Source organism: Macadamia integrifolia, unplaced genomic scaffold (genome assembly GCF_013358625.1).
Source record: "Macadamia integrifolia cultivar HAES 741 unplaced genomic scaffold, SCU_Mint_v3 scaffold1921, whole genome shotgun sequence".
Taxonomy (NCBI): Eukaryota; Viridiplantae; Streptophyta; class Magnoliopsida; order Proteales; family Proteaceae; genus Macadamia; species Macadamia integrifolia.
The window spans coordinates 45700-68530 of NW_024868417.1; the positions used below are offsets into that span (position 1 = coordinate 45700).

Genomic DNA, 22831 nt, shown 5'->3' on the forward strand with positions numbered 1-22831 from the left:
CATCCAATTAAGAACAGGAAAATTAGATGTCCCTTCCCTTCTTGTCCTTTTCCCATGCAAGATGCTGTAACTAAGAAACTAAAAACAACCTTCCAAGATCCAAATTTGGTGAATCAATGTCGACCATTAAGAAAATTGCATTGGGTCAAACCTTACCAAGGGCATTCTGCAGCTAACCTACTAATGATGCAAAGAAACCAGGTTCAATCTATGGACCAGAATGATGCAGGAAAGTCAGAGAAAAAGAGCTATTCTCTAATGTTATAAGAGAGTTATTGTTGAAAAAGAAGTCAATAGGAGGCCTTTTTTTGGGGGGAGGTCTTTATATGTTTCTCTTAAATGAAATAGGAAGACACATATAGTAACCCAACAAAATTTTAAAATAAAAGGGAGAAATAGATTTTACTAACCTCGCATTCCTTAAGTTGATCAAGCTCTTGCCGATACAGTCTATAGCAATTATGAATGTTGTCAGTTCTACGCCGGCATTTCCATCTAACAGCTCGGGGGAAAGGCCTACATAGGCGAACAACGTCTGGTCTACCAACCCCTAGGCGCTCATAAGCCCATACCTATAAGTTAAATTTGAAATCCATGTTAAACATGCATCATGAATAACAAACACTAAGATATGCTAATAAAGTACAGGTCAAAAGAAAAAAGCCAGATAGACTTGAACCAATTTTCCTAAAATTCAGAAGCACGATCATAGTCCCAAATTAACTAGTTAACGTACTGTAAATAGGGTCATTGAACCTCCAATATTAGCAGTGTTCTTCCTTGAGGCACGCATCAATGCCCTATACAAGAAAGCTAAAGTAGCAGCGCCCCATGCATATTCAGCACATTCAACGAAATCAGCAAGCAATGGTAGATATGAAACACTAACCATATTTCCGGATGTGTTAGCAAATATGGTAGTTCCAAGAAGATGCAACAAATATGCCCGGGTAGCACGAATAACATCTATTTCAGAAGCATTGCTTTGCAGATGGGAAAATTGGTTCCTCAACCATGTTAGCTTGACACAACCACTCCGTAGAGCCTTCGTGTTGGTAGGATCTGAGGGATGTTGTCCAAGTACCATGCCTAGTATATCCTCAGCCTCCTTGTACATTTTCCCAGTAACAGCCTTCCCGATTACTCTAAGACCCAAAATATATGCCACATCTTCCAAAGTTATAGTCATCTCAAATTGTGGCATGTGAAATGTATTAGTCTCATTTCGCCACCTATCCACCAATGCTGTCAATAGACACCGATCCATTTGGAAATGCCCTATAAGGCGTAAGTATTTGAATCCAGCAATCTCAACTAACCGGTTTTGCTCTTTACTCAACTTCCACTCAGTGGACGTTCGACTATGCTCATTACTCCGTAGCACACGTCTCTTCTGAAAAAGGGTAAATTTGAAACAAGAAACTTAGTGGTCATATTTTTTATGCATGACAAAAACAAAGATTATATTACGCGCAAATACAACAAATATATTACCTCACCCTTCCAGATCAACTCTGAAACGTGATTGGATTGATCATATAGAACAATGTCCGTACTTGATATATCTTTATCAATGGATGGTCCAATTGACAATACTGAATCATCTACAACATTACTAACCATGGCTTGCCCTCCAACGTCTCCACTATCAGTAGATTCATATTCACCCTCCAAATTTCCAGACATATTAGAATATGTCCACTCCCTAGAAGGTGGGTTGTTCTCAACATGCATTGCTCTTTTTTCTGAGATTCTTCGTATAATGTCCAATTGGAGAGGATCCACCGACATTATGCACCTGACACATGATCCAAAACATATAGTTAATTATAACATTAATTTCAATAATAAAGAGAAGATAAATTGGATATTGAAATATCTAATACTAGATCCACAAATGTTCTTCTTTAGTATGTCACTATTGTTGCAATAATTACACTCTTTATGGTTGCAATATCTAGTCATCAAAGTATAATACTCAAAGAGGTGGATATGCAATGTGGGTATATTCACCCAATACGTAGACTAGACAACAACATCCTAAACCTTATTCCAACTTAACAAGGTCGCCTACATGGAGATTTCCAACTAAATGGCGAGCACAAGGAACTATGCAAAAAGATTGACAATTTATGGATAATTATAATAAGTGTTGGTTATATTCATCCAAAAAAATAATAATAAGTGTTCGTTGTCAACTTGACGCACTATTAATCCAAATTTACTGAATTTAGTAAATGAACGTCATAGCAAAGATGATCCTAACATGAAGGATTAGTTCGAAAATTATTTTAATTGCCTCTTAAGTGCCTTCTGTGGTTAACTAGTCATCATGGCAATCTTGTATTAGTTTCTGAAATCCTAATATTTGTAGTATGAGAAGTATAATGGTATAACCTATAAAAATAGTTGAGATGTGGTTTTGGTTCTTTATGCTTATTTCTTCTTTTTTCTTCTTAAATGAATTTTAAGAACATAGCCAAAGAGGGCCAAAAAAAATGAAAAATAGGGGACGCTACTACACCCATAACATTCCATTGTTCCATACTTTCTTTTTTGTTCTCACTTGAATTGAGAACTCAAGCATATTCCCCTACACCAATTGCTTAAGAATATATCATAATCCTCAAATAATTAGCCATATCTGGTCCCTTCCCACTTCAGCCAAAATCTTTTCTCTACTTCCATTGTAGAATTCAGAGGATCTCCAAATTTGGACGGTTCTAAAACCAACAAGAATAATTTCCACCCACAAAAGAGAGAGTGTACTACATTGAAATTGAGCAAAATTAGATAGACCCATGCACATCCACTTGAACTCCAAAAGTAAGCTGTTGTCGAGTCTCAATTTTTTTGGCATTACAATTAGCTGTCCTGAATATTCTATTTCACACCACTTACAGAGGAATTAGATTCATGCCCAAGGTTCCCACCCACCCCGGTTAGCCCCATAAAAGTAGATAGAAATCCTTGTGGTGATAACAACCACCAAAGATGTCTGGCTGGGGACTATTGCCCAAAAGAGAAAGATCCAACATTCCTATACTGTCGGACAATCAAAACTACCTTGGAAGGGAAAGTCAAATTTTCAGGTAGAATAACTCATCAAACGGCTACTCTCAGGGCTACATACCTGAGCATCCAATATGAGATTCATACAATTGCAGTCCTTTTCAGCCCCACTCACAAAGATGGTTACAAGGTAAGACACAAAAAAAATCTAAATATTTAAAAAATTGACCGGCTGCTGTTTATGGTTTCATATTGCTGCTTAATATAATAAGAATAATTTAAAAATTAAAAAAAAAAAAAGGTCTCTGATTGTTACTATTCTTAATTATATATACCCTGCCCATCAATTATGTTATTTTCTAGGTTTCGACTTTCCTATTTGATGAAGGAAATATTCGTATCTCACAATCCAGCAGTTGAATTTCCATCAGCTTTTGCAATCCAGCTTAATACTCTGAACAGAGGACTTGACCTTATTTCTGGTCTCATTTGAACATTTGACTTGCTGAATTCAATTTTCGCTTGAGCCTAGTTACAGAACCATTCACTGAGATTTTGATTTCTAAGGGATTTCTGAATTCCTAAGCTGAGGCAATTTAGAACCCTATCATAGAGACTAAACTCAGCCCTGAACTATAATTTGCTACAGATACGAATCAGTCTAAAAAATTCGGAAATATTTGAGATATTTTGGGTTTTGCGAAGAGTTTAGTCTGTCAAGAGGGGGGTGGAAGGGGACCACTTAAAGCCTACATAGTGGCAGACCAATTCTCCTTCATCAACTCTTTATGTAACCCATCAAATTGACCCTCCTTGGGAGAAAGTTTAAAATTTGGTTCCGCTAACAAAACATTGTCATCACATTTCATGAATGCTTCTTCTCTAAAACCCTTAAATTCTAATACAATAAAAACCATTTACCCCCTTGTGTAGCCTTGCTCACTAAGATCATAACAAGTACAAATTTACATGAATCTTATGAATTTCCAAATTTTGAGTTGTTTTACTGATTTGATGCTTCAAATAGATTAAAATAACTGTAACGAAAACCAATCACAAATTTCAAAGATTTAGGAAAAAATCAAAGTTAGTGCACTCAAACCAATAGTTGTCATGCACAAGCAGTAATTAAATGACCATGTAAGAAAGGCGGTCACATAAATGAACAGAGAAAACTAGTCTCGCAAGTGCAACTGTCCAATCAGTTTGCATTTGAAGCACACATCAAACGAAATCCAAGTTCTCAATAAATATAGCTGATATGATTAAACCGAGTCCATTTCTCAAAACTCAACCTTCAATATTGTGACCATATGTTTTAGGAACCAATACACATCAACATCAGCCTCAAACTTGAATTGCAAATCACATTAAGACACTAAAAAACAAAAATTGAACTACTCAGGGAAACCACACAACAAAAAAAAGGTTAACAACAGCAGCATCCAGAAAAAATCAATAGGTATGGAGTAAAGTAAGACCTATATGCTGCCTTATTTGTAAGTGGCCTTTTATGAGCTGAAAGTTTTCCCTTCCACTGATGAATGGGAATTAGAGTCAAATTTCTGCAGCTACCGTTCACAATAAATTGGTCCACTGGAGATTCAGAGAGGAACCTAGCAGACAAATTTGGTATGGTTTAGACATTCCAAGCTCCAAGCAAACTTTAAAAATCAGAATGATCAAAACAACTGGTTACATAAGCGCATCACACGTTGTTCCACTGAAGCTTAGAAATGAAGTTGAAATACATTTGTGATAGCCTGCTCTAATAGAAGGCAATGAGCAGTAGCACCCAGACATTTTAAAAGATCTATTGCTTACCTCAAGTTATGGGAAGAGGATGACCGATGGTAAGGTTTGTTGATCCCAACAGAGCACTCACGCAGACCCACGAACAAACATGGGAATGGGATTCTTTCGATTCTCTGTGAAGTGAGAAAAAAAAAAGAACACACAGATTACAAAAACAAAAAACGTATGACATGGAAAATAGGCTGAAAACACAATCTTTGCTCACCTCAGATGAACATCCAACCCGAAGAAGATGAACGATATCGTGGGTCTGAGTTGTCTCCCCTCCTTTGTCTTTCTCCCATGGAGATGGAGCAGAGCCGGAGCCGGAGCCGGAGCCGGAGCCAGAGCCGGAGCCAGAGCCGGAGCAGCACCAGAAGAAGCAACGAGAACAACAAACGGTTCCAAGAGAAGAAACTTCAGAATCGTTCCAACTGAATGGCGACCAGAGAACGCAGCACCGGTTCTCTCCCCTCCTCTGTCTCTCTCTGTGTATGAATGAGAAGTCGATGGGTGAGTCACGGATTCTTCTCCCTCGAGTCCTTCTCCCGCCGTGTTTCTCCCTCCATTCTATTTAAGCCCTAAATCTCCTGAAACCAGCAACAAGTCTCCCTCCTCTCGGAAATCCATAGTCCGAAGACTCCGAACAACTGAAATCACCATCGCCATTCTTTCCCCTTTCGGAAATACATGGACCGAACAGAAACTTAAGCCCTCAAGACGCGATCAGATCATCGGACTTTAAAGAATCGATTGTAGAATACGATTAGAAACAAAATCGGAATTTTTTTCACCGATTGGAACATGAATCGAGTGCAATGCGTAGGGATACGAATTCTGGCGTACGGCTTCCACTGTTTTGGGTATTTCGGTAATACGCAAACTGGTTTTGGGTATATATGTTGAGTGAAACTCATCGTGGGTATTTCGGTAAAACCAAACCCAATACTGGGTAATCAGGTAATTTTCCCTACTTTATTTGAAATCACCGAAATGTTGTCGTTATAAATCATATGAATCCAGATCCCATGTCGGTTATTATGCTTATTAATCGCTGGTTGCATGATTTGGATTTATTTATGATTCCTACTACTAATATTGTTTCTCCCTCACTTACAGATACTTTAGCGATCATCTTGAACAAGGAATTCTCTCTACCTTTTTTGCCTTATCATGTTTTAGTATTTCTTGGATTTACTAACTTTTTCGGCCAAAATGTTTTTAGATGTGTGGCATTCTCTTTTATGGTTGATTTCAGGCTATCAATCATGGGACATCAACTCAACCTCGCTATAAGAAATAGAAGCTGATGCTGTTCTTTTTGGGATACGAATGGCAATCGCTAAGAATTAGACTATGACTGAAGTATGATTTTCCCCCTCAAATCTACTTCAGCTTATTCCGATGCTGTCCCATGCTCCTTGGCCTTAATATAGTTTTGGGGTTTTTTTGGGAGATCTATAATCATAATAAACATACCAAGTTATTGTGTAAACATAGAGATTCCACTGACTTCAGGCAATACTTGAAGGATATGTATATATATGGACCTGGGACTGGGAGGATAATGGGTGATTCCTCATTTTAAGGTTTGGTTGTATTTTCTCTTTTTCCAATAAGAAAAAAAATTATATATATATATAGTGAATTAGTGACTTGGTTCCTACTTCCTAGCAACAAAGTGATTCAAGTCTCGTGTTTTCTTCACAACACCTCAGTGAGATGACATCCAATAGTGAATCCTTACCAAAAAACAAAAAGACATCTAATAGTGAATAAAAGGAAAATCAGTCCTAATTAACAAAGTTCACCTAATGCCAATTACACACAAGTAAAAAACTTTGCTGCACTTTCAAGTTTTAACTCAAGACTCACTAGTGCTTGATGGTCCCTCGTTTGCGACAGATACAAGTTGTTGGCATAGTAACGCAGGTTAGAAGGGCATGGATCTTCTTAGTTATTGGGGTCTTAGGATGTGGCTCTAGTAATATTTAAATCGAAATCGAACCAATTAACACCCTTAAGAATAGACAACACCAGTTCTAGCTGCGAACATCAAATCCCTCCGTCCCTGCCATAGTTAGCAAATTCGGATTCGGGAATTATTCGGGCGAAGAATTATTCAGAATAATTCGATTGATTAATTTAAGGATTCAGTAAAAAAAGTGGTCAAAAAAGCTTATTGGGTTTTTTATTTTTTTGTTTTATTGTTTTTTATTTTTTATTTTTTATTTTTTTGGTTTTTTTTTTTTTAAATAATGTTTAAGTGGACCGAATAATTTGGTTTAATTCGGATTCGGTCCGAATTATTCGGGTTTTATATTTACTTTTGAAAAAATCACAAATTTTACCGAATTTTATTTTTAATTTGGATTCGATCCGAATTTTTGATAAAATTCAAAAAAAATTCGATTCGGTCGAATAATTCACGAATTGATAACACTCCCTGCTGCTCTCATTCTTATTGTCATTATTGCAACATCGAGTCCCACAATTGATACATCGGCACACCTTCCAAAATTTTCCTTCAACATCATTTATGGTTGAATCATAGCTCATCATGAAATTATGCAGTCATAGAGCATAAGATTCAGGAGCCAGTTATAGATAATTACATTGGCGAGGAATCTTAATACAGGTAATAGCCTCGTAGAGGTGGCTGGTTTCACTGTTGCAATGAATTTCAGAAATGGAGAACATAATTTTTTTTTTTTTTCATGATCTTGGTGTAAATATTTAATTTTCTCAAGCATTAGGCTGCTTCACACCAAAGAAGAGCTGCATCCGATATCTCCCAATATATATATAGTTTAGTAGTGTTAAAAAAATTGAAATAAGGGAGCAAATTTTTGACTTTGCTTAACCATAAGGAAAATTTTCTTATACCATTCCTAAAAATATTCTTTATTTCCTATAACCCAAGGATCTAAAAATAATATCCACGACACCCCTAATGAATAACAACGTTAAAATAAAATGACACTAATGAGTAACAACGTTAATTTAAAACAAAAACGTGATAAGAATTTTTTGATTCTTTTACTAACCTTTATATAATAACCCATTTTCATCCGTTGAAAACCCACAAAATTAAATGGGACCCATCTTCTTCTTTCTTCACCTAAGACTTCTTGTCGATCAGTTCTTGATTTGATTGTTGGGTCGTTGAATCTCTCTCCCATTCACTGATAGCACATGGAATGAGGTTTCCATGTCCCTAGCCATGGATCCTTCTAAAAGCGTTCGACCCACATCCGATTAAGCATAAATTCTCCGGTCACCATGCTTACATCCTTTGGAGTGAGAATAGTCCCTCATTACCAGCTCTGCAAGTCGTTTCAACTTTGAAGAGAGTGGAAACCCGAAGGAAGAAACAAGAGCGGTCCTTTGGAGTGGGAATAGTCCCTACCCCAGCCCCCATAAGTCGTTCCACGCTGAAGAGGGTGAGAGCCCTAAGGAAAAAACAAGGGTGTTACCATAGAGATTAGAACCAGCTAAGATGCTTTCTGAAACGTTTTACCCCACAACGGATTGGATCAACCCCCTTCAGACAATTTGAAACTTAAAACAGAGGTGAATCTCAATCCTTGATTTACTAAAAAAAATAAAAAATAAAAAAAAATAATTACTTTACGGAGGCCACAACCAAACGACTCAAACCCCTTACAATTGATCCAATACTCAAGAGCCTTCAACTCGAACCGGACCAATCGGTTTGATTACTCGAGTCTCAAGAGTAGGATTGAATGATTGATGCTCTCTAATCACTCTTACAACGTTTCTTTCTTAATCACCCTTAAAACACTTCATTAAAAAAAATTTATAAGAGGACAAGGTTAGGGGTAATTTGGTAAAATCATAAAAACTTCTTTTCTATCAAAACCGCCAGGAGTTCGGACTCGCGAGTAAAATCTCATAATCCCGCTAATTTGGATTGAAAAAACCAAAAGAAACTACTTGCTTCTCTGCATAGCTGCTTCTTCTGCAAACTTCTCTCCTTCTTCGCTTTGTTCATCGTCTCATAGTTCTGTGCTCTTCAAATGACACTACAATGGCGGATAGTGATCTTTTTGACTATTTCACTCGAGAGGTTGTCCTTATCAGTGTTGCCGTCTGGCATTTTGATTCCCCCGCACAATATATGTGCCCTTTTTGTCGTCGGAGATTCTGTTTGGAAAGGTTGGTGCGTGAACATTTTTTCCAGGTCTGTCATATTCAATTCTTCTGGCACTACATCCTCTTTTTATCAAATATCTAGCATGAAAGTGTTGCAGTACTGGTGGGATTACAAATTTCATGAAGAAAGGTATTTCTTGTTAACTATTGTGTGCGGATTTGTGTTTTAATTTATTAATTTCTAATAATTTTGCGTTTTTTAATTCTTGTAGAGAACATGGTAATCTGAAACCCTCACTTTGCTTAATCAGCTTCAACATCACTGTGAAGCTTCTCCCCAGTGAGTAACAAATAAGCTGGAGTTCGTTTCGGATCGGATTTCTATGGGATTATTAAATCTTGAATTAATTTAAATATTTTTCTTTTTTCTTTTAATTATTGTAACAGATCTTTTTATTTCATCTTCCCCATCCTGGAACAATCCGAAACCCTTTCTTGGGTGTTTGTTGTTTGTTAGGTAACATATACTTTTGGATTTGGATTTTTTATCTTTTCCATTTATTGATTGTTACTGGTTGATTCTCATAGTCTTTCTATATATCTGATCAGATCTTTTTTTTTTTTTTTATTTAACAGTTCATGATGGTTGTTCTTACCGTCTATGGGATCACTCGCAGTCTTCTTGATTCTTTCCTATCACGGTGGAGTTTAAAAATTCTTTCTGTGTACATATTGTCTTACATAATAACAATGTTGTACCTCTACTCAAAAACATTGGTTGGAGCATGTAAATGAGATTTTTGACTACGATTTACGCTTGGATATATATATATTTTTTTTTATATGATCAGAAATCCATTTCATCTCACATAATGTGAAATTTGTAGTATTCTTTCTGCAACTTCTTCCTTGTGGGCAAATATGTTTATGCATATACATTTCTACATTTTGGGCATTTTCAATTGGTATATTGATTGTTCTATCAATAGTTTAGTATGTTTTAACTGCCCTCTGTCACTGCACATGATCTTTTCTCATCTCCTCCAATGGATTTACTGTGAAAATGCAGCTTGCTCCTGTCCATTTAGGCTTCAAGTTTCCAGGATCGAAAACTTTGAGATCAATTACTTTGTCACTGTTATCTGTGCCTTTGTTTGCAGAACCTTCTTTGATTCCTCTCCCCCTACTGCATCCTCCCTTCTGAGAGCTAACTAGGCCTGAAATTCTCTCCAGCCCCCTTGTTGAATAAACTCCTTGTTGAATTCAGTTTTTTTTTTCCCCTTCAATTTACCTTTGTATGAAGTATAGTTTTTATTTCCATTAGGATCCATAGATCTTAAACTGCAGACAAGGTGCAATCTCAAACCTAGAGGTTAACCTTTTCAGACAATAAGAAATATAGGAAACATTTCAATCTCTGATTTAATTATCACACACTACAGAACACACTTGTAAATGTACACAAAGTAGAACCACTTGAATGTCTAGAACATGCAGGATGTTTTTAAATTAGGGAGAAAAAAATAGTGAAATTTAGGCAGCTATAATTAAGATGTCAGAGGATGGAATCTACCTTGCACAGATCAACAAGGATGCTTTCAAGAGATTCCTGAGTTTGCGGAAGCAAAGATTTATTTAATTGTTCATAACAATCGCCATATCTTTCAAGGCATTATCAGCTCAATCACCAGAATTTATTAAGACCAGAATAGGGACAGCCCTGCTAGGATCCCGTTCTATGAACTGTTTGGAGGAAAATTGTAAAACAAGAATTAGGTTTTTCCTGCCATAAGAAAAAACAGAACTTTCTCCAAAAGCCAAGAACCCATTACTGGAGAAACAAGCAAAAAGTCATATTATTCACCAGAACTGGCAAAGAAATCCACACAAGTACTAAGAAACAATGAGAAGAAACAAACAAATGAAAAATGACAGAAAAAGAAAAAAGTCAACAAACAATTTGATTCAACAATCAGAAAACCTGGTATACATCTATACCAAGCTATTTTAATCCAAGGGAGAAATAAACACTGGAAAGAAATTCAGTTCCAAAACGATAATACACCAATTTGGAAACGTAAAATTGGAACAGTTCAAAACCCACAATGCCCAAATTGGAATTTCAAAAAACCAGCAATTCTTCAATCCAAACCCATACAACAAATCGAAATTGATAACCCAATTCGGGGGGGGGGGGGGGGGGGTAGGTGGGCATAAAGCAATCAAAGAAGATAACCCAATTAGCTATCCCAAGAAAAAAAAAAAACAATTCAGAAATAAAAGCTAACATGACTATGAAGGGCAGAGTAAAATAAAAATGAAGAAAGAAAAAACTCAGTCAGTAAAGAAAGAGAACAGATTCACCTGACATGTTTGGCCTTCACATAAGGAGAATCTCCAGCAGGCACCTTGTGAATGACATGAAAAGAATCAGTTCTAACGGTGGGTGACGATTGCTTCTTCTCTGTTGGTGGCATTGGAGAACAGGGCGCAGATTGGCATGACCATGGAGGCATAGAGAACTCATTCATAGGATATTTCTTGGCAAAATTCATACATTTTTTTTTCAATCAGAAACCAGACTTGTCCTGGTAATGCACTTCTTGAACTTCCTTTACTAGCCTTTTTGCCAGAAAATTCGATGTTTTGAAATACATTATGCACGAAATAACAAATATACTCTGTATGTACCTATGAAATATAAATCATGATTCTTTTTTTTTTAAGTCTGCCAGAATGATATTTTGAGAATGATATTCATTCTCAAAATAATTTTTGAGAATATATTATTCCAAATATCTAGCAGTTTGTATGGAGCCTATATTTGTCTAGCCCCATTGGACCCTACAGGCATGGTGACTTAAGAATGTCTTGCAGTGTACTTGTCAAGCCAATGGTCTATTCATGGATGCCTCTGCAAAGTTACCTGCAAAGAGAAGCTATCTACTATGTTGAATAGCTTTCTAGATTTAAGAAGGTATCATGGTTGGGCGGCCATGAGTCAGGATCAGGGTCATCCCATACTGGCCTTGAAAAATCAAGGCTAATCAGGGCGGGTGTGGGTTGGACTGAACCCTGAAGGGTTGGGCCTGGGTTGGAGTTTTGCGGCCCTGAGTCAAGGTTCAGGATGGGCATGGGCCCAACTAAGGGAACTCAAGGTTGGGCTAGGGTTTTAAGAATCCCGGCCCTATTGCACCCTTAGCTCTCTGTTAGCCTCTCAAAACTATAGCTAGCAGCGCCCAATGAGCTACAAGCTCATTGCATGCATGAACTGGCACACACAATTGACATCGAATGCAACATCCAGTCTAGTGAGGGTGAGATATTGAAGTGCCCCATCTACTGTCCAAGTCCCCCAAGCTGGGTCCATCTATGATTATGCAACAGAAATAGCAGTGACTTTGGTTCCGTAAAATAAACTAACTGATTGAACTTCTTTTTGCATATTACAGATTTAGGAAAGAGGAAGAAACTTAGAATATCGTAGTTGCTCATGGTTATTTTGACCATTGATCTTCCAATATTTATGCGTTTTCAACAATTCTCGTTCTCTACATTTCTTCCTAGGTGCTTGGCGTGTAGTAGGTATGATCACTACGTACTTCAGGTATTAGCACCATGCCCTTCAACCTAAATGGTTTCAATTTAAACCCATCCGTAGTTGACAGCAGTCAAAGTAACTGTGTTAACCTTGGTGTGGAAGTTATGCATGAATGTAACGCTCACAACTTTCCTCTAGACCTAGCTGCTGTTGCGGTACTTGACCGGATCTGAGAACCATGTAAACTCACACAACTCTGTCAACTTAGTGTGACATGCACCCACTATATATGCATTTCATGGTCCCCCTCAAGAAACTGATCCTAACCCCATCTCCAACCCCAGCAAACAGGTTGAGGTTCTTGTCGACCACCTAAGGTTCCATGTGCAAGATTCTTGGATTGCCTGAATCTTTTCTCTATATTATTAGCAAGCTTGTCCATGGAGATCATGTGATGATGTTGATAACAACAGTAGGGGACAAGTCTTCTGAAAACTTATCTAGTAAGAGCTTAGACCACTCTAGTGTAAGTTTCTCATTTGCTTATGGTTGCCAAATCAGGACAATCTTAGAAAGGTTCTTCAGATTTATGTTTTGGTGGGTCAATGTGCTTCTTTATTTTGTGGTTCAAGCTATAAGGTGGTGCAGTGTTATGGTTCAGGAAGGGTAGCTAGCTCAAATGCCTAACAAAGGCCAGTGATCAATAGACTCACCATTGGTTCACAATAAAATATGAACAACTCATTATTCTATCTCTTTCTTCTTTTGACAACGAAAGTCATACATGAACTAAAAAATTCCATAATTCTAATTTAATTTATTAATTTATTAAAAATATTCAATCAGAAATTGTAATATTTTTGTAGGTGACCCTAGGTAGTTGCAAAATGAGATTAAGCAATTAAGAAGCTTAATTAGTTGAAGAAAGTAGACAATTTAGGAAACAATTCGACATCGATTAGAGATGTAATGTTAAAGGGAGCATGCTTACTGAAGACCCCACCTTTTAGTAGAGTACAAGAGTGGTATTAAGAGGATTTAAGAAAGGATGAAAGGGAAGTTAATGATATGATTAGCAAAAAGGGTCTTTTCTTTAGTATGTCTCCTTATTTGTTAGAAACCACTTATTATTGATTAGAGAAGTAATCTTGATTAACATAAGATGCCCGACAATAATCGTTCCCCTACATGTTGACCTGTTCTTCTAATGTTCTCATTGTAATAGTTTCTAGCTCTTCTCCCTTGTTCTATGTTTCCTTATAACATTCGAATTTGGAGAGACAAGCAAGCAAGCAACTAAGGAGACAATATCGTGTATGTTTTACTTTTCTTGATCATGTTTTGGGTGACAAAGTTTCTAAGTTTTCTTTTCCTGATCATGTTTTGGGTGACAAAGTCTCTAAGTAACCAGCTCACAAAGCACATTTTTTTCCTTCTAATTATGCCTTTGATGACCAACCTCTTATGTGCTATCATATCTGCACTATCAAAGTTAGTGAACAAAAAAGGATGATGTTGAGCCCCTCTCTATCAGATCAGAAATTATATTAAAATGAGGAGAAAAATACAAAAGAAACACACCGCAGCCAAAGCCAAAGCATAAAAACTAGAGTAATTTACAACGCCATCCCCTGGAGAATGCCAATATTAGAGGGACACCCCCTCTGTTTCACCAAATTAGATTCAGACCCCTTGCCGTCAGTCAGTGTAACAGAATATACCAAGAATGCGGACATCAGCAGTTTATTTTTTTTCTAGATACCATTTTACCCCTAAAAATAAGGGAGTACCGAAATTACCCTTAAAAGTTTTAGTCCCCAAATCGATTGAAGAAAAAAAACCTAACACACTATTCACTTCATAACTCACCGAGTTGGAGAAGAAGATCGTCAAATTCCAAGATCTTTATGAGTTCACTGTGGAAGGGAATGTCGACGATTTGAACGTTTTGAACGAGGTGAGAGAGAAGGTGAAGTAGCAGGGCCGTGTGTGGTGGGCTTTGGAGGCAAGCAAAGGCGCAAATTGGTATCTGCAACCTCATATTTCTTCCAACAGCTTATCAGGAAGGGAATTCCACCTTTTCTACGTCCTAAGGTTTGGTTTTCATTGTTTGGGGCGGCCAAAAAATGGTCAACTGTATCTGAGAGCTATAATGAAGACTTGATCAATGACGTCGAGTGGAAAGCCACACCTGCTACACGGCAGAGCGATCATGTAAGTAATTGGCTTTCTATTTTATTGCAACTATAAGCCATTGGGAGAGTCTTATTCGTAGGTCTTGGTTGATATTTTCTTATTTTACAATCTCTGTTTCCTTTTATTTTTGACATTTAATTTTGTGTGATCTCTGCGACTTGTGTATTCGTCTTTCTTTCGAGGGACGGGAAAACCCATTTGCAATTGGGAATGGGAGATAAGGCACATTTGAAACAATTACTTTTCTTTCCATTATGAAGCCAATTTTGTAATCCTTGAGGACGACTGGCTGCTTTTAGATCTGCAGGTAGGGAAGGATGGAAGGAGGGAAAGTGATAAAAGAGATAAGGGTGAATCGAGGGTATTTTTGGTATAATATAATAATGATGTTTTACTCATAAGGGCTAAAGTGTCATTTCACAACATCAGTTAACAGAAACTGACGGCAGGGGGTCCAAGTCTAATTTGGTGAAAGAGAGGGGGTGTCTCTATAATATTGGCATTCTCTAGGGGGTGACGTTGTAAATTACCCTAAAAACTAACACAAAGTAGGTTGAGAACCCCACCTTCAGCATTGCTATCAGTAGGGACCCTCCATTGCTAACTGCAAAACCTATATCTTGGTCTTGATATTACATCCAATGCTAATTCCTCCGTAATGTGAGAATGAAAGGCAATCATCAAAACTGATACTCCATATTTCACCACATCTTTGGCGAGGTAATCTGTTACAAGATTTGTCTCCTTGAATCAGTACATAATCTTCGGAGAAAATGGAGCTAAGAAAAGGTTGCATGTAATTCCAATCCTACTAAGCAAACCAAGAGTTGATCTAGACCATCTCAACTCTCTCTCTCTCTCTCTCTCTCTTCTGTATGGTGATGGATCAAGCCTGCACCAACTGGCCCAACAAATTTTGGGTCACCCTTCCTTAGTCCACAATCTAAATGGAAGGTTTTCAGGTCACAATGGAAAAAGTAAGACTTTGAGAGAGGGAGAGACTTTATTTGATATATTTGGGGGGTGGGAGGTAGGGGGTAGGGGGTAGGGGGTAGGGGGAGGGGAACGATGATTGGTCACACCCTCTACGGCTAGACACAGGATGCTTGTGTGGTTGATACTTATGTCTACTCTTTCATTGGTCTGCACATTGACACAGTAGCTACATGACCGTTAATGTTCTCTGGCCCCTAAATTCTATAGGCTAGACAAGGAGAACAAAAAACGAAAGGTAGGTAAGGGAAAGGAGACGGTATATACTATATAAGCACTGCAAGTCCACTCACACTAGGGGCCAAAAGAAGCTAATTTTTAATGTAAAAGGGAAATATGCTTACGCTAGCCAAATCTAACTAAGGCCAAAAGGCCCTAATCACTATTGCATGGGATCCGCCTAGACTTTTGGTTTCTTAAGCATCCAGACTTCCTAATTAAGTGATATCTAACAATGGGGGGAGAGAGAGAGAGAACTACTAAAGCTAATAATGTAACGGGCTCAACAGCATGGGCTCCTTGAAGTTGATATTCAGAATGTTTCTGGTGGGCTACTAGGCTTTAATCTGGTGTGCCTAGAATAAAGTTGTGCCCATGTTAGGTTCGGAATAAGAGTTAAAAAGCCCACAGCAGGCCCAATTTTGCTTTGCCTCAATTGCATCCTCTAGTTTATGACTCTCTTGAGTGGTGCTTCAATTCCCAGGTCCAATAGGAATTGAGAATTTGAGAATTTGAGATCACTCATGGTTGTAGAGTTTCCTTTCTATTAAGATGCAGTAACTCACCTGGGAGTTACATGGTACGGTAGCTAACTTGTAAACCACAAATACATATTGGAAATATTTAACTTGAATATTAACACACTTATAACCTAGTAAACACCTTAGAAATTTTAAATAAACAAGAAAAAAAGTTCCCAAGGTCAACGCTGAGGATGGGTTGTCAAACCATCTTGTCTATTTATGTATTTATTTATTGTTTCTATCTTACTGAGTGTCATTGGCTAATTGCTAGCCTACTCGATGCTAGTAGGGCCAAGGGCCACCTACTCATACACACATTCATCCGCACCGGAATATGACAGGGTTTGATTTCATGACGTCCTCCCTTGGGTCAAGCATATATAGATGCTAGAGCAAAGATGCACTGTGTGTTAACAAATGTAGCCTGCTCGAGTCTTATCGTGACTGCGTGTATCCAAGGATTATCTTTGGGCCTGAGCCACAAAATTGAACAAGTTCGAGAGGTTCCTCGTTAGCAAAAAGAGTGGGGAACTTTCTTCATATGTTCTAAATTCAAGAATCATTTTTGAAAGTAGTGGATGGATCAACCATGTATGTATTCGGAAAGTTTAAGTTCCATAAAACATTAACCTAAAATGCATCCGGTGAATTCGATAATCTTGTGTATACATGTAAAACCAAATATAAATTGGACTGAACCTGATAGTAGCTTGACTACAAACCAATAGGCATTCCATTGCCTATGGAGAATTAATTATGAGCTCCTGTCCAAGGCATGGGTTGAGTGCCCCCTAAATTAATATAAATATCTTGCCATTTAGGGAACCAAGGGTGGTTCCAAATGTTAATATTTTTCCCCGATCTCACTTTCCATGACCAACAGCAAGAAGCAACAGGAGCTGAAAGAGAGACTCAATGGTGCCTACAATTCACTTAGGAAGGAGTTCAGACATGGTACAGGGTGACATACCAACCAGAGTTAGTGAAGAAAGCCCTGGAATTGAGAGATCATGAAGGCAACTACACCACAACAGCAATGCTTTGCTTTGCTTGAATCCCTGCTGATTACTTGATCTGAATTAAGATTAGACATCTAGAAGCTCAAGAAGGAATACCAAGACTTAGTTCAGTCGTTGAGATTGACGGTTCATGCCAGAAAGGTACGAAGTTGGACTAATTTGAAAACATTAGGCAATTTACTTTATACCTATTATTCCGTCTGGTTTTTGGTTTATAATCTTATTTTATTAGTTGTCATGATTGGAGCTATAGTACTTACTGTGCATAGGACTACACAAGTGAAAAGACCGGATGTATCCGACGAAATGCTATTGATTCTAGGAGGACTGTAATGAGGAGGACGTCAGGCCCACGGTCTACTAAAGGGCAAATAGCTTGATTCTCCAATCATGGTTCGAATAAAATTCGTTGGGATTGCAGATTGGCCCAGGCATTTCGGTATAGCTCCAAGTAAAGCAATCCCCAAATGCCTGGGTTGGATCCCAATGTGACAATGCACAAGTTAGCAATATCTCTTGACATCTTGCCAGTCAAACAACCACAACACAAGTTCCACCCTGAATTGGTAGAGCATAAAAAAGAAGTACAGAAGTTGAAGAATGCCAACTTCATTCGAGAGGAAAAGTATCCAGACTGGTTGGCCAACATTGTCCCCATAACAAAAATGAATGGGGTAGATCTGAGTATGCATTGACTTTCGAGATCTCAACCAAGTTTGTCCCAAAAATGATTTTTTCATTACCGATCGCCAAGATGATGATCAATAACGTCACGGGGTTTGAGCGCGGTCTCGTCTTATCATCAAATTAATGTTGTCATGTTGATTGAGCCCCGGGAGAGGCAAAGGACTCTTCTGGACTATCTTTCTGATCGAATTTAACTAATAAGAGTTGAGCTCTTTCTCTTGCTCTTCAATTGTTCACTGACCTTCAAATGGTATTCTTAAGGCTAAAATTGAGGTTGAAGGGAATCAATCACTGCTAGACATTCCAAATTTTAATTTTCAGTTCTTTCCCCGACATGACTTAGATTTTCTGGATATGTTATTTATGTCATCATCTAATCATATACATTCTCAATCTAATTTATATTGCCGGAAGAAAAGTTGTGTACAGTAGAAGTGATAGACCACTAAATTTGATATCTGACCATTTAAAAAACTCTCTATCTATCCAATAGTTGAAATAAAAAGAATCATCACTCCACATGAAAAAAAAAAATGGGAGATGATCTAGGAATACCCTCCTTAAATGTTGGTCTAGGTTTACATATTCCAAAACAGAGAGCAATTCTTGTAAAATTTAGAATGTGAAATTGGTGCATGCAATTGAAATGTCAACCCTATGTGGTGAATATTCATCTTGTCAATCTCCGATAATGGGCTTTTGAATCAGTTTTCCTATCAAGTATTAATTGTATTAATAATTTCTTCTTGGAGGGTTTCTCTCTTTACCCCCACATAAGCTTATAATTTTTTTTTTTAGTTATTTTTCTTATTTTTCCTCTCTCATTTTCTTGGTTCTTCAATGGGACCCTCTTACTTACAGGGCTGCAGTTTAATCATTACAAGTGCTAGTAATGGCATTTAGGCTCCGTTTAGTTGCAAGGGAAGGGAAGGGAAGTGAAAAATTATTCTCCTTTGATTTGTTTGATTACAAAGGAAGTAAAGTGAAATTAATTAGAACTATGGTAGGATGTAAATTGATGTAAAATTTAAATAAGTTGTAATCCAACCCACTACACTAACTTGTAACCAACTAGACCTATCATTCTTTGTTTCTATAGGAATGGTTGGGGAGTGAGAGGGTACATACAACGGAAAATCCATTTCCAATTTCAAGTTAGTCAGACATATTTCTTGTTAGTAATATCTTTTTGGATTTGGATTTTCCCATGAATGAAGGAGGAGAGAAAAAGAGGAGAAGGTATCTCTTGTGTTCCTCATATTGGGTTGCATTGTGAAGGTGTTGTCTTTGTCAAAGAAAGAAGAAGGGAAAATATTAATGTTTTTCCATATTTTATTATGATGGGTTTTGAATTTTTTATTTTTTGCTAATGACAGGTATCAAGGCCTTCGGCCTGATTAGTCATGCGGGTCCATATTGACCCCACAACCGCATAGACCGGGTCATACGTGGATTGAATAAGAACCATTCAACTTTCACTGAAAGCAGTGAAGAGCACTAAACACCCTGAGTGAGTGGCCCCAAAGAGGTAAGAGGAATCAAACTCATAACCACACGCTTCCTGAGGCGAAGGTCCCTTGCCAACTTGGGTACCCCCTTGGGGTTGAGACGGATTTTGAGTTGAATGTACTGTAATCATATGAATTCACCTTTGTTTCATGAGTTGCTTTGTAATCTAAGAGAGACTTTTTTTTTTTTCTCTCTCTTGATGTTTAGTAGCCTCTGGCATTGGCTAAAAAGAAAATTTCATAATCCCCTTATTTAACTTAGTGGAAGTTTTACCTAAAATGAAGTCCCATGGTTTTTCCTTTTATTATTAGAAGGATTTTCCACTTTAAAATTGGCATATGCTTTTTTGCAGTTAATTTGATTTGTTCAGTCTATTATATTTTGAGCATATTTAGTTATCTTTAAATATCTCTGTTAATTTACTCATATGAGTGAATTGATTGTTTTTCCCAATAAGTGTTAAATTATTAAAATCAAATGTAAAAGATGGAGGGAAACATCATAACACGAATGATCTGCTTGAATGGGACCAACTAAATTATTAGGAAAGTAGAGATCGAAGACTTAGTATACTGCTAGGGTATGTATGCAAGGGTGATTCAGAGAAAACCCAAAAAAGATGATTGATGTCGAATAGAAGATATTGGATTGGGAAAGCATTGTATTTCTCCGACAATTTTTTTATGATACCATTTTCCATTACTATTCCACAGAGACGTTTACACATTCAATGTGGAAGAAGTTAGGACTGTATGAAAGGAAAACTGGTGACAACAAAGCTTTCTTATTAAGTAAGGTTGTGAACCTAAAGAGAGGAGGAAGCCTAGTTGCAGAACATTTGAACGAGTCACAAAGTATTATGAATCAACCATTTTCCATGAAGATGGTGCTTAATAATGAGTGATAAACCATGTTACTTCTCAACTTGTTAGAAAAATTGGAAGACACTGATGGTGTCTCTTAGTAATTTAGTAGCACCAAATAAGGTGCTTAAATTGAGTAATTGACAAAAAGTTTGTTGAATGAAGAGGAAGGAAATCACCGGGTTCACCTCAATTAAAACACTTGTTATAGAAAATTAGGGGAAAAATATAAACAATCATGGAAGGAGATTACATGACACTATTGGAAAAAGGAAGGACATAAGAAAAAAGGAATGCATAGAACTCAAAGAGATTCAGAGAAAGAGGATGACAAGAAACAGATTAAAAAGACACTTCTAACGTCTTCTAAAACAGAGATATTATTTAGATCCCATCACATCTCATCATTGGTATTCATACTTCATACTGATGACCACATTGATCTTATTTTTACAATTGGTATAGGTGATATGAATAGAGGAAGTAGCCCCCTCAAGAGCCATCGACTGAGCCTCAGTTGATGAGATGATCTACCAAGGAATGTTTATTAGAGTTCCACCTATGGAGGCAAACTAGACTGCTTTAAAGAACCAAAGGATGGTGAGTGTGAAATCCATGCAAGTGGAATAGCTACATGATGGAAATACAAGTGATTAATGACAATGTTTTATATGTTCCACAATTGGGAGTTGTTCATTAAAGGAACTAACGTTGCACAAAAAGACACATAGACAAATGTACACAAATAATGGTGTATACAGAATGATGTATGCAAAAATAGCTATGCACACAGAGTGATACATGCACTGAGAATGCAAAGGGTGAAAAAATGAAGCTAGTAAATCATTTTTAGAGTCAAAAGAACCACGTCGTAAGATTGATAAGATATAGTGGGCACTCCTACTAGGGGCGTAAGTTTAGCCTGACAATCCAAATCTGCCCTAAACCACCCTAAGCCCTAACCCTGTCTATCTCGACTATAAGGGTCAACCTGGTCCAACCCAGCCCAAACCGACCCAACCATGTGTGGGGTTGGGCCAGGCCTAGGATGAGGCATAGAAAACCCATCCCGACCCTAACTTGCCCTGAGTCTAACCCTGATTATTATTGATGATGGTGATATTATTAATTGACTTAAAGCAAACTACCCTATCTATCAGGTATCAAGAGAGAGACCTTTGTTGTTTTTGTGTTATTATTGTTAATTTGTATGAGAATTTTTAATTCTCCATTTGCTTTGGTTATTTATTATTTTTCTATCTCATTTTTTTTTTTTTTTTTTTTTGATAGGTCATTCATTATATGGATACAGATTTGGACTATCTGTTTTCATGGTTGGCTATGGTGTCTTGTTGATGACATGGAACATTGGACTTTAATTTCTTAAACTTTCAACTAAAAAACAAGTCTTGTTTTTCTCATACATTGGAATTTGCATTCACTTTTGAGTTCTCTATTATAGTAAATGAAATTATTGAAATTTATAATTGAAAATGTTGAATTTCTTTTTTACACCGGAACACTGCACATATTGACAGGAAACAACTCCACCTGCCTAATATTTTGGGTTGGACTTGGCCTATTTGGAGATTTGGCGACAATTCTCAGCCTGGACTTCCATTGTGGCCAAGATTTAACTCAGCCCATAATGTCATTGCATCATGTTGTATGAATAACTAAAACATGACAAGAAAGCTTTCCTAAGCTTTTGAGAAATCGACATGAGAACTTCGTTAGTAGAAATGACTCTTTCTCTTTAGACTCTTAGCACATGCCAGCACTTTGAGGAATTTAGGGGGCGGAGGGTCAGTTACGGTCAATGTTTTTCAGAGTTTGAAGGTAGCAGAGTGGTTTGAAGAATTGAAATTGGAATTAAAATCAGAATTAAATCGTACTTATCAAAATGTGATTCCACTAAGAAGACCAGCTAAAGTCAACCCGACCCAACCCGGCCCAACCCTAAGCCCGATAGGGTTGGGCCTGAGCATGAAGCCGATAGGGTTGGGTTGAGTTTTGGGGACCTAGGGTTGGCTTAGGGTTTTAAGAAACCCAGCCCAAGCGGCCCTGTTTCACCCCTAACTCCTACAATGTGAGAAGTTGAGCGGTTGAGAATTTGATGAGCTAGAATAATTAGAAGGAAAACCGTTTCCTTCCTTTCCTTGTTTCCCTTATTGGAAGCAAAGCTTATTTTCTTGCAGGAATTAATTGTGCCTGGTAATGGTCTCTTTGGAGAAATCCCAAGGTCCATTATTTGGTGTAAGAATTTTAACAAGCTCGATCTAAGTAACAACAGATTCAATGGCACCATACCAGAAGACATCTACAATGCATTTAGATTGCAATTCTTGCTTCTGAGCC

General features: G+C 37.5%; 2 protein-coding genes across 2 annotated transcripts; one reads left to right on the forward strand and one right to left on the reverse strand.

Moving 5' to 3' along the window:
* Positions 1–172: 172 nt before the first annotated feature.
* LOC122065198 (protein MAIN-LIKE 1-like) lies at positions 173–5158 on the reverse strand. The gene is made up of 7 exons (XM_042629012.1): positions 5033–5158; positions 4837–4940; positions 4494–4628; positions 1495–1798; positions 737–1393; positions 411–572; positions 173–208 (listed from the first exon to the last, which is right to left on the reverse strand). The coding sequence occupies exons 4-7, from the start codon at positions 1789–1791 to the stop codon at positions 173–175; spliced, it is 1152 nt and encodes a 383-aa protein (XP_042484946.1). The 5' UTR covers positions 1792–1798; positions 4494–4628; positions 4837–4940; positions 5033–5158.
* A 3582-nt stretch (positions 5159–8740) lies between these two features.
* LOC122065193 lies at positions 8741–9742 on the forward strand. Its single transcript, XM_042629007.1, has 4 exons — positions 8741–9112; positions 9195–9262; positions 9370–9439; positions 9559–9742. The coding sequence occupies exons 1-4, from the start codon at positions 8847–8849 to the stop codon at positions 9563–9565; spliced, it is 411 nt and encodes a 136-aa protein (XP_042484941.1). The 5' UTR covers positions 8741–8846; the 3' UTR covers positions 9566–9742.
* The last annotated feature ends 13089 nt before the right edge of the window (positions 9743–22831 follow it).

What these genes read in the sequence shown, in the direction of transcription:
- LOC122065198 (XM_042629012.1), bottom strand. Translation starts at nt 1,791, where the DNA reads ATGTCGGTGGATCCTCTCCAATTGGACATTATACGAAGAATCTCAGAA. An exon ending in AGTTGATCTGGAAGGGTGAG is followed by an intron (nt 1,394 to 1,494) that starts GTAATATATTTG and finishes ACCCTTTTTCAG; the next exon opens with AAGAGACGTGTGCTACGGAG. An exon ending in ATCAACTTAAGGAATGCGAG is followed by an intron (nt 209 to 410) that starts GTTAGTAAAATC and finishes TCTGGTCCATAG; the next exon opens with ATTGAACCTGGTTTCTTTGC.
- LOC122065193 (XM_042629007.1), top strand. Translation starts at nt 8,847, where the DNA reads ATGACACTACAATGGCGGATAGTGATCTTTTTGACTATTTCACTCGAG. An exon ending in TACAAATTTCATGAAGAAAG is followed by an intron (nt 9,113 to 9,194) that starts GTATTTCTTGTT and finishes TAATTCTTGTAG; the next exon opens with AGAACATGGTAATCTGAAAC. An exon ending in CACTGTGAAGCTTCTCCCCA is followed by an intron (nt 9,263 to 9,369) that starts GTGAGTAACAAA and finishes TTATTGTAACAG; the next exon opens with ATCTTTTTATTTCATCTTCC.